General features: G+C 43.2%; 1 protein-coding gene across 1 annotated transcript in view; it reads left to right on the forward strand.

Annotated features, from left to right (window-relative positions):
• Window positions 1–12,659, forward strand: part of Arhgap42 (Rho GTPase activating protein 42) — a 224,096-nt gene that overhangs the window by 60,153 nt on the left and 151,284 nt on the right. Inside the window, exon 2 of the mRNA XM_051199100.1 lies at window positions 351–446. Within this exon, the coding sequence (XP_051055057.1) occupies window positions 351–446 (96 nt within the window). The remainder of the gene's footprint in view (window positions 1–350; window positions 447–12,659) is intronic.

The raw sequence follows: 12,659 nt of genomic DNA on the forward strand, positions 1-12,659 counted from the left end.
TTGCAGTGTGACTTGTAAACAGCGTCCTGGGCCATCTTTCACCTTCTGCTTCTAAGGGTAGTGCACTGGAGAAAACAATCCCACCTTCTTACAGTGTCCACCGAGCTCTTCCTATGCATCCACCGTTCAGCTTCTGTCCCCACCCCCACATTCCTCCTGTTTTCAAATCTGTCCCCACCCCCACATTCCTCCTGTTTTCAAATAAATGTCCCTTTTATGATGTGTGAGTGGCCGTTCCCTGAGAATGGCCTCCAGCTCATCTACTTCTGGCCTTGAAGCTGGTACTATAAAACTGTGTCATTACTGGAATTCTCTTGTGCTTTGTCTCATGGTGGTTCTCTTTACTGCAGATCTGTCCATGGCTGTACAGAAGTTTTCCCAGTCTCTGCAAGACTTCCAGTTTGAATGCATCGGAGATGCGGAAACTGATGACGAGATCAGTATTGGTGAGTATCGTCGTCTACAAGGTTGACTGCAGGTGGCGATCCCATTGAAATCACACAGACATCACAGATACCTACATAATAAACATCTAAACTAGCGTCTGGCTTTCATAAAATTCAACGTGTGATTTGGGGTTTCTGTGAAAAAGCATTACAAATTGTTTCTAAATTGGCTGGTTTTCTTCATAGGGAAATTACTTAATCATCCCCAAGAGGATCAGCTGTTTGAGGAAATAGAGCTAACAGTCTTTGTCTCTGCCTTAAAATGTGACCTGCACATGTACCCAGTATACCCAGCATAGGATTTAGGAGCCAGCATTTTTCCCCCCTAGTTAATACTTAATTCTTCACTAATGCTAGGATTTGTTTAGGAAGGAGACAACCACATTCAGTTGTGAAGTGTTGAGCTAGTGTTCTACAAGTTTCAGGCCAAAAGTATGCCTTCTTTTTGTGGAATATCTGAGACTGAGTCTCATGTGTCCCAGATTTCCCTCACCTACGAAGCAGCCAAGGTGACTTAGACTCCAGGTTCTCCTGCAGTTGAGTAATCCCGGCTAATGTGTGTGCCTGGTTTATATTATATGGCACTGGGCAAGGCGATGCTTACTTAGTGATCTATATGCTTAGAAGTGGGAAGTTCTCTGAGAGGGAAACATGAGCATGGCTGGTGTTTGGATTTGTGAATAGTTCTTCTTGCATCGTCTGCATTGGAAAGTGGCTCATTTATGCCTGCCGGGAGTCGTAAAGAGCCCTGCTTGCTACATGAGTATCGGGCAGCATGTTCCCTTCCTCCTTGGGAGGAGCGGGAAGGGAAGGATCAGCATCAGTGGTCAGGTACCATCATCCTCTGGAACGGTGCTGTCAGATTGCTTGTCACACTGTGTGACACTGGAGACATTAGTCCCAGATCTTCCTTGTGGTTAGCATATGTATTCTGTGCCACTTGGCACTTCTTGACATTTGTGTTGTAAGTATACATGGCCCCTAACACAGCCAGAGAAAGCCTAGATTACACTGCTAAGGTAATAAGACATCAATCAGCATCATTATTTAGGAAAACAATACTCAAATAACTGTTCTTTTTTTTTTTCTTGTTATAAAACAAAATTCCGTGCAGGTAAAACGCAGGCCCTTTTCTTTAATCTGGGCATTTGATGTGGGCTTACCTCATGCCAGTCAGTCTTTTGGAGCTATGATTTAAGAAGCGTTAATTTCTCTTTGTGTTCCTAATAGAATGAAGCATATAATTCATATTATTTTTCCTTTGCAGGGGATTATGCCAATATTTCTGAGTTTTTATGGGCATCATTTTTAATGCTTTGGTGACTTTACTCCGTCAGGTTCATACATGTAAATTTATGGAAGTTCATAAGGCAGTGTCTGGAGTGCATCTGGTTTGCTCCAGATTGATCGATCCCTCGCCGATGGCTGCTGAGATTGCAGGCAATAGCTGTCCTTAAAGCCTTTACCTTTCCACTGAGCTTCTGAAGTTTCTCCTGCAGTCACACGTGAAGAATGTGGGAGCTGCCCAGCAGGGTTTTAGTCATGATGCTCCGCACCCTCCCAGGCAGGCACTGGGTAATTTCCCAGAGTTTCGGTGAACTTGATCTCTCCCTCATTTGTTTGACTCTTTCCAGTTTGATTTAATGAACATTGCTGTGTTCTTGCTTGTACATTGGATTTGAAAAGTGTAAGCCACCAACGCTCAACTACATTCTAATGTTTAAGGGCTTTGTGGGATGAGATAATAGGTTAGAGATGAGGCGATGGGTAATTAAAGGGTAAAGGTTGCTTGCTAATTTTGCATCAAGAGATATAATAGGTTTCGCTAGAGTCACAAGACTATATATAAACCCGAGACTATACATACATATATGCATCAGTCTCTACACTGTATAAAATATGAGGGGATTTATTGCAATGATTTACAGGCTGCAGTCCAACAATAGCTAGCTGTGAAAATGGAAAGTCCAAGAGTCCAGAGGTGCTCTGTTCCGAGGGGCTGGGTGTCTCAGCCAATCTTCTGTATGTGCTGGAACCCTGAAGATGAAGGCTCTAATGCCAGTGAGGGGGGAATGGATGTGCTGATAAGGTGATGGCAAGCAGGTGGAGAGCAAACAAAAGCTTCCATCTTCCATACCATTGTATAGGCTTCCAGCAGAAGGTGTGGCCCAGATTAGAAGTAGGTCTTCACACCTCAATCTGGATTAAAGATTGGTGGAATCCTGCTCAAGATCTAGATCAAATCCTATGTCTTCTGGCCTCAAGATCTGGATCATTCGTGTCCTCCCCATTTCTGGATTGTAGTTCATTCCAGATACAGTCAAGTTGACAACCAAAAATAGCCGTCACACAAGACTTGTACTAGCTACTTTATCCATCTTAGTATGTTTGTGCTGCTGCACATGGAACCCAGGGTTTTCTCTAAGCTAGGCAAGAATTCTACCACTGAGCGAAATTCCTAGTCCAAAGAGAAATGATTTCTTATAAGCAGAAATTATTTCTATAACCACAGTATAAAAATACAGTAACTTTGTCTATGTTAATCACCCAACATTTATATCTTGTAACTTAGTCTCTAAATGCAGTACAAATAGATTCTGGGGGTAATAGAAGACTTTGACTAATCTCTACTGACATGAGAGATTAGTTTCCATGGACAGGGAACTGAGAGAGATTCCTACCCCAGACTGAAGCGTGAGGCTGCTGGGGTAGACAACAGGGTGCACTGGCACCCCCTCAACAGCTCCAGGTCTACAGTGGAAGGTGCAACACTTCATGTACTAACCCTAACTTGTTTCCGCCCCAGTGAGTTTCTTCTTTATTTCTTCAGTCCATTGAAAGAGGAATAAAATAGAGACAGCTATGTGTGCTGAAGCGTGACTTTAATTCCAGCACTTGGAAGGAAGGCTGAGGCTAATGAATCTCTGAACTCGAGACCAGTCTTGTCTACATAGTGAGTTCCAGGACAGTCAGGGTTACTAGTGAGGCCCTGACTCAAAATAAAATAAAATGGAAAAAAAGACACACACACACACACACACACACACACACACAGAGAGAGAGAGAGAGAGAGACAGAGAGAGAGAGAGAGAGAGAGAGAGAGAGAGAGAGAGACGGGGGATTAGTCCCAGCATTGACTAATGGCCAAGACAGCCTCAGCCAAAATAGCCCTGAGACTTACTGACCTGACAGCAAAGCCTGATGGTTTAAGAACAACAACCGAAAGGATCTCTCCCAGCTAAGGGGCATGAGTACAGAGTGAAGTGTGAAGTCAGTGGTCCAGGGGGCTTTCTGTGTGTGAAGATGGCGGTGGGAGCAGGACACGGGATGGTAGGCGAGAGGTGAGATGCAGGATTCTCATGTGGGAGAGATGTGTGATTCGTGTGTGCCTGTGGTGGAAGGAGAGAACTACAGACCTCGGGAGGGAAAAGGTGGTGGCTCCACCATGGCAATGTAGCTACTTGCTCTGTGAAAGCAGTTCTGGGGAGTCTGCTCAGTGAGGAGGCCGATGTCCAGCCCGTGAATCTTCCCAGCTCTTTAGCCCTTCTCTTCTGCCTACATCCATAGCCTTTTGACCTTTTTTGTTTGTTTGTTTCTGTTGCGGCTTTGCCAGGGAAATTTGGTTACCCATCCAGGACACAGAAGGGAATTCTTGGGGCCACTACTGTGCTGAAGTCCCAAGTAGAGCATTCTATTCTGCACATTCCTTCCCAGACAAGCACTTCTAGAAGCCATTGCTTGTCTACTTTAAGGAGAGATGAGCTGTGGGATTTTGCTTGCACACCCTGGCCTACCTGATGCATGTAGCCCTGGATGAGGGAAACAGCTTGCCGAGTCTAGCCAAGTTACCTCCCATAGCTGGGCTCGAGTTGCTTGCTTCATGTACCACTTAGGAGTTGGGAACTAAAAGGATTAAGTCAGGAATCTGGAAGTTAGAAATTGATGGTGGTGGGAGGTGTCAACCTTTCTCTCAAGTGATAATTTATAGGGTAGATTAGAACAAAACACACAGTTATTTTGCAATGATCTACTACTATGCAGTAATATTCCAATACAAAAACATAGTACCCTGGTGCCCACTTATGCTGGGACTTGCCATGTTCTAAGAGGAGTTATATGTACATCTTTAAGGCTAGTGGGAACAAAAGGGTTTGTTTACAGAAAACAATCTTATTCCATCAAAAACTCAGTTTAAATAATTAAAAGTTCAAAGATGTTGCGTGAGCTTGCCAAGGAGACAGGTAGTCCTACAAGGCTGACTAAGCTCTTCAGAGTGTAGGATAATGAAGGCTGTGCACTGTCACATATTGCTCTATAATTTCTAGTCATTCGTACAAAAGGTGGAGCATGCACGCTACTGTAACTTGTTCTTGTGCTTGGAGCCTATAATTCCAAATAGGTTTTAGTATTTTTATGTATATGTTTGTGTATTTGACTTAGGTAGGTGTGTGTGTATGTACAAGCATCCCATGCATATGGAGGTCAAAAGATAAGCTCAGTGTTGGTCCCTTCCACATGTTTCAGATGGGGATTTCTCATGGTTCATGGCTGAGCGTTGCCGGCCAGCTGCCAACAGCTTACAAGGAGTCTCCCAGACTCTGTCTCTCGTCTGATCGCAGTTCTGGGATTATGTGTGCATTTCTAGGCTGCATTTTTACATGGGTTCTGCTCATTTAAACTTAGGTCCTCACTTTTGAGTGGCAAGTGCTCTACCCATGGAGCCAGCTCTCCAGCCCTTGAAACAATTCCTAAGCACAAGCATTCATAAGAAAAAGAAAGCCTAGACTTTACTTGTAGTCAAGCTGAGCTAGTGCCAGTACGATGTTGGGCCTTAATCCAAGACAAAGTTTGTTTGTTCCAAACAATCCAGGAAGTCATCTGGCAGTGCACATACAGTTGTGAATAAACAGCTTAGGTAGGGATGCAGTGTTATTAGGAAGACTCTCCAGAAAGTCTGGGAAAATATGAGATTGTATTCAAGAGATTAAACATTTACCAAAAAGGAGAGTCAGTTTGCTAGTAAATAATCTAGGTAAAGACTTCGTTCGTTTAGACACACATAAACAGAACATTCTCGTGTTGGAGATAGATAGGTATGACACAGCCACCTGCCAACTGAGATGTGCCAAACCTGTAGTGGAGAAAGGAGTTAGCCTTTGGGTGATTCAGAGGAGAATGTGTTTGTAATAATCATCTAGCTATTTCTGATCTCACTAGTATACTCCTGTTCCAATGTTGAACCCTGCTTTGAATGCAAATGTGTGCTCATAGTAATGAGGTTCATTAGTGTCTCCTACATCCCACGATCTTTCTCCTGAGTCATTTTCCTGGCCCTGCTTTTGTTGAGACAGGGTCTCATGTGATCTCAGCTAGTCTTGAACTTGCTATATATGGCTAAGAATTGCCCCGAAGTTCAGATCTGCCTGCCTCCACCTTCCAAATGATGGGATTACAAGTGTGTGCCACCACACCTGGCCTAGAGGGTGTGCTTGAGTCAACATTGCTTTGTCCGAGTGTAAACATGTGTTGTTTGATTATGTCTTTGGGGACAAGGGCCTGTGTGGTATGGAAGTGAAGTAACGATACACGCCGTGGAACCGTAGGATTACCAAAGACCATTGTGATGGTGACATGTGAAGCCGCAGCCTCAGTGAGTCCACTGGGAAGGGATCAGTTCCCTTGTGCCTTAACACAGTGGGAGCAAACCAGCAGATTGCTGTATACGAGGGAATTCTTATGGAAGGTAGAAACTCTTAAGAGAGAAAACTGCATTTTGATGAAAACTAACAGGTGTGTACTAGGGAGCTGGCCCAGGCTAAAATGCTTGCCACACAAACAAGAAAATCAGAGTTCTGATACACAAAACCCACAGAAATACCAGCTAGGTGTGGTGGCTGGCCTGTGATTCCAGCCTTTAAAGGTAAAGACAGGAGATCTCCAGAGGTTGCTGACTTGGGAGACTTGCCCTATCACCAAGCCCTGAGGTCATTTGAGAGACCCTACCTCAAAGAATAAGGTGTGAGTTAACCTCTGGCTTCCACATGCAGGCATACACACGTGAATGAACATGTACCCACATGCATGCACGCAAGCATGTGCACACATAAATACAACACACAAAGGAAAAGAGTAAACCTAAGTGATCTGCTGTAAATCCAGAACCTCTTCTGCTAAGAGATCACTCGAAATTTTAATTTAGAGCCCACTCTTTCTTTAAAATAAACTAGTGACTAAATTACTGAAAACACTTCTGTAACAATTTCCTTCAGAATTTGGTTACCAACATTAAACACACACCCATAAACGAGCGCCCATACACGTGTGCTTAGGATTGTTAGATGATACCCAGGGTATGTCCAGGGGACCTGTTGGTAGCCATGAGACTTTTCTTGGCCATTTTTGACCCTTTAGGCATCTACCTGTTAAGTGTTGATTTGCGATCTCTTTTTAAAAATGTCATAAACAAAAAATGCTCTTACCAACCACAAATTTTCTGAAAAGAGACCTCTGATATTTTATTAAAAATCAAGGGAAAAGATTCTACTCATTTGCTGATTCAAAAGAAAATCTGTCAGGTTTTACCAATCATCATTACAGTCTACTTAAGTGTGGTTAGGTAAATCAGGAAGTCTTGGAAGTGGAACATTCCCCAAAGCCCAGATTGTTTATACAAATAACATTTTCTTTTGAACTCTGTGGAGGAAGCATATTTTACTCTTTAATAGCTCTCAGTTGGACAATTGAATTACTGTTTTCCATTTCTGCTGTTTTTTGTTTCCTTTTTAACTACCCTTATTTTTGTACCATCATGGAAACCACCCACATGTAATGCTGGAAACAGCTGAGCGCCGCTTAGAAGGGGTGTTCCTAAGTTGGTGAGAGTGAGCATACTACTTTCGAAAGGTCATATGTCAGATTTACATCTTATTTATTTTTCCTTACCTTAATTGATTTAACTTTTCAGACATGTTCTCATGCAGCACAGGCTAGCCTGAAGTTCATTATGTAGTCAAAGATGGCCTTGACATTCCAATCTTCTCAAGGGCTTGGTTCACAGGTGTGGGCCATCATGCTGGACTCATCTATATTAAAAAAAAAAAAAAAAAAAAGTTAATTAGAAATTCGTTTGTATTTTATTACTTTCAGAGTTTGATGAAAGAAAAATACTAGGAGACCTAACCATGTCACAAACGTGGAAAAATAGATGATTTTTGTTGTTGTTTGTTTTTCCTTATTGATGTACACAAGTCCACAAAAGTCATGTTTCTTTTGTGTTTCATTTTATTCTACTGAGGGCTCTGTCTGTCTCCTCTAGCTATTTGAAGGAAATAAGTTTAACCTCTTCATGATATTTGATGAATGCCTGGCTTCCCTGCAATTCCCCCCTAAACCTTTAGAGAAATAAACCACTTACCGATAAACAGAATTTTAGTCACTCTTAAAAAAAAAAAAAAAAAAAAAAAAAAAAAAAGCACTAGCTGGCCATGGCGGCACATTCTGGAATCTAGCTACTCTGGAACTGAGACAGGAAGATGGTGAGTTCAAGACCAGTGAGACTCTGACACATATGTATATAACATGATTTTTTAGGTATGGTAGTCCAAATTTGGGGGAAGTAGCTCACACATAGGTACTCAGATATGTATGCACATGTCTTACATGTGTGTTAAAAATATGTGCATTTCCCAATGTTTGTAAATATGAAAATAAATTTCAAAGTAGGATTGCAGATGCTTTCCTGTTCTTCTGTTATGGACTAACTGTTCTATTTTAAGCTCTGTGAATCTGCCTTGGGACAGGGCCGTGGAGGTTCATCCAACATTTTTCCTTCGTGCAGCGTGCAGACTCAAAGGGAGTAAGTTGTAGTAACCCTCCCTCCCTGATGGCATATGTCTTTAAGAAGGCTGTCATTAGAGGGTAGCTAACGATCAAAAGGACTGTCATTTATTGTTAGTAGCACCACTATCAACAAAATAATCTCACACACAAAAAGAGTGCTTAGACCATAAAATAAACGCAGGGGTCAGCTATGTGTAAACGCCAACAAATACAGCAAACTCATCCCCTCAAAGTAAACTGTCCACCTCAAATCCATATTCCCAGTGCGTTCTTGGCCATGAATGCAACAGTCGAAAAGTTGGGTGGCAGCTGTGACACACTGAGGACAATCAATCCCGATGGCTCGAAGCATGGGCATGGTGACAGCTGTTACTTACTGAGGACAATAAATAGGACGGCTGTTGCCTTGTCTTCTCTCAGAGCAAGAGCCAAATCGGGACTATTAGAGTCAGAAACCTGCTTTGTAGCTCTCCCTCCCTACTATGAAACTTGCCTGTGCGTGCATTTCCTGTCTGTAAAGCTCATTATTCATTAGAACTTAAAAGGCCGCCATGACTGAAACTCCCTCAGTGGCTTAGGCCATTTATATTTATGCTTTCATTGGGAAAAGCAACAGTAAAAGTTGCCATGAAATCAGAGTTGTGTTGGGTGTGTCAACTGATACAGGAACAACTCATATTGTGCTGAGACCAAACCCCAGATCTGTCAGTCCTGACTAGGTGGGAGGGACTGAAGGAAGTCATCTCCAAGAACACACTGTTTCAAGCAGGTGTAGTGAAGCAGTCGGTGAAGAGGGGACACGTCTATGATCTGTGGAAGGGACAACGTGGCAGCTATAGTAACTGCTTTATACATGACTAAAATGCCTGACAGGTATGATATGGTTTCAGTCTGTCCATTCAGGGAAGGTATAGTAGAGTTTATGATAATGGAAATATGGCACAGGCTCCTCCCATCATGGTGAACTGATTGGGGATGTCCTTCTGTGTGCTGTTAATGTATGCTTCTCTTATTGGTTGATGACTAAGACACTGATTGACCAGTAGCCAGGCAAGAAGTGTAGCTGGGGCTACCAGACAGGAGAATTCTGGGGAGAGAGCTAAAGAGGAGCTGCCAGAGAGATGCCATGTGGCTCCCAGGAAGATAGGATGCGGGCATTCTCTGGTAAGAAAAGGCCATGTATAAATACATAGACTAATAGTAATGGGTTAATAATTAAGAGAGAGGTAGCCAATAAGAAGCCTGAGTCATTGGCCAAACAGTTTATAATTAATGTAAGCTTCTGTGTGATTATTTGAGTCTAAATGGCTGCAGAACTAGGTGGGACAGAAACTCGTCTACAGTCAGTCATAAAGCACAAAGCAGAAAAGGGTTGGGAATCCAGGGCTGGGCTATAACCCTTAAAGACCCCCCCCCCACTCTATTGGCCTTCTCCTATAGACTGTCACCACCTGAAGGTTCCATGGCCTCCCTAAATTGTACCACCAGCCGAGTGACAAACGTTCAAAGCAAGAGCTTATTAGACACTGTTCAGATTCAAACTGTAGCAGAGACATTGCTGTGGGAGGGAGCAGGGCCAAGGGAAATGGTGTGCACAGCGTCCGGGCTGGTAGTCCTGGGGATCTTAACTTGAATCCATTGCAAAGCACTAGTCAGAAAGCTCACGTGACTGCATTTCCAGAGGAGAGTGTGGCAGCGTTATGGAAAATGTAAGAAGGCTGCTACAGATTAGCTTTTCTCATAGTGTTTTATTTGGCTGTTTTCTGGGTATGAAAGCCTGACTCAAACGCAAGTTGTCCGTACCTGGCTTGGATACACTCCCATTCCTGTGAAGAGCCACCACGAGAACCTCCCATGGTTGTGTGTATGACTAGGATGCCCTTAGGAAATGCATTTACATGTTTGCTTAGAATTTTATAGTCTTTCAGATTTTGGCTATCAACAGACATATGTATTCCTTTACTTATAATTTTTGTATATGTGTGTGTCCGTGCACATGGCTGCAAGTACCCGCAGAGATAAGAAGAGGGTGCTGAACTCCTTGGGATTGGAACTATAGGAAGTGTGAATTACCTGACTGTGGTGCTAGGAACAGAACTTCTGATCATCTTGAAGAGTAGCAAATGCCCTTAACTTCCAAGCCAATTCTCCTGCTCCGGAGACAAGGCTTTTCAGTATATAGAGGTCTGTGTTGGAGACAGGTGACATCTGCACTTGTTCACTGCATGTGAATTTCTCAGACATCCTCTTAGGAGACCTGTTTTATTATTGTCTTCCTACTCCACTTGTGAAGTCTAACTTCATAGCCGATGGCTCTAGAGTAAGTGATGCATGAACTCTTAAAACTACTGTCCAAAATAGTGTTACACTACAGTTGCTTTCTTTGGAGTAGCTTATGCATTTCTATTGGGAAGTTATTTTTTTAAGGTTTTCCTCTAGGGTCATGGTGATAGAGAAATGAGGCTTTGCACGAGCTTCTGACTTTGGTGTGTGTGTGTGTGTGTGTGTGTGTTGTGGAGCTGCCTGCAGCTGTTTGGCCCCAAATAAACACACAGACGCTCTATTAGTTATAAAACTGTTGGCTGGTGGCTTAGGCTTCTTATTTGACTAGCTCTGTCTTAATTATTAACCCATAAGTACTAATCTCTGCATTTCTACCTGCCAGAGAATGCCTGGCATGTCCTATCCTCCCTGTCTCACATGCTGTCTGCCTGGCAGGTGCCTCTGCCTACATTTCCCAGAATTCTCCTTGTCTCTTAGTCCTGCCTATGTTCCTTCCTCTATTGGCCACAGTGATTTATTCATCAACCAATAAGAGAAACATATCCACAAAAGAATATCCCCATCGTGAGTAGCAAGTATGTTTCACGTAGGCTTGTTGCATGGTTTTGTAGAGTGCCGATTTTGGTTTATTACAAAAGGAATAGCACATAGCGAGTCCAGCAGCAGCAGCTCACTGTCCGTTTCCTTTGGCTTTAGAAGCACAGTGACATTGTGAACTTCCAGCATTAGGCTCCTAGGACATAAAGACAGCCTTTAAGTTCACTTGCTAGTTTCAGTGGATGTCATGGAGTACTTAGGGATTCCAGCGTCATTTGGAAACTGAAGAATAAAAAGAAACTCATAGGAGTTGTTGGAAGACATATGGATAACCTTGTGAGCCACAAAAGAGAAACAACTAGGGAAAGGAAGCAATGCAGAGGGAGAAGCATGGCGGGAGGCACCGTTGAATCATAGACATAGAAAGGTAAGTCCCGGGTAGCTGACCCGGCGATGTGACCCGTAAACAACAGGAGCCGTTTGGAGCCATCTCCATCAAGGAAATAGCTCATGGGATTTAGCAGTGGCTGTGAGAAGAGCTCTGAGGTCAACTTTGAGTCTTGAAACTCAACTAAAGCTGCTCTTTCCTATAGGCGAGCTTCAATAACAGAAGCAGTAGTGGTCTGTACAGGTCTTCCCGGAGTGCTGAAGATGTAGCTTAGTTGGTAGAGTGATTGCCTAGCATGCCCCAAACCCTGAGTTCAATCCCCAGCATATCGTAAGCATCGAGATGGCAGTCTCTGTAAGACCCAGTCTCAAGGAAAACAAACCCATCACACTACATTGTTTACTACTACGTGTGGTTCGAATCTTTCATCTTTCACACAAAACATACATCTTATTTTATCTACTGTCTCAGCAATTCCCAGAGTGCCTTCCAACAGTATTAACACAGGAGTCTGTGCCCCACGGTTGGGGGAGGGGCTCAGAGACTTGAATTTTACCTGAACTCCTGGTATCTGATACAGCTGTGGGGAGCTGTTACTAGGCACTTAGGCCTATAACCAGCCCCTATTTTCTCTCTACTTCAAAAGAAATTGGGGAAGAGAAATTGTAGATGGGAAATGGATGAATTAATTTTGTAGTTGGCCTGGAACTTGCTCTGTAGACAAGGCTGGCCTCTAACCTATACAGAAGAGTCACCCAATTTTGAAAGAGAAAAAAGACTTGGGGTTTTGTGGGATGTATATAATCTTTTCCCATTCCTGGTCTGACAGGTCTTCTAAGTGCATTACTTTGATGCCATTCCATCCAAGGAAACAAAAATTGGTGGACTGATAAGACAGAGTGGGCACAGCATGTCTCTGGACTATCCCTGGAGGCTTTAGCCCAAGACAGTTATGAGAGCCATACTTTAATCAATAGGAGTCATTCTTGCAGATGGTGATTTGGTGGTAGTTTGGTGGTACAAGGTATAGCTGTACTAGCAGAGTGACCCATGCTGTTTTGGCCATATGCTCAAAGGGAAGTCTGGTTGTTTCCCTCCATTTGAAGCCTCAGAAAAACATTTTGTTCATAGGGTATGCCCCTAGAACAAGTAAGAGATGTGGATGC

The sequence above is a fragment of the Phodopus roborovskii genome, unplaced genomic scaffold, assembly GCF_943737965.1.
Source record: "Phodopus roborovskii unplaced genomic scaffold, PHOROB, whole genome shotgun sequence".
Lineage (NCBI taxonomy): Eukaryota > Metazoa > Chordata > Mammalia > Rodentia > Cricetidae > Phodopus > Phodopus roborovskii.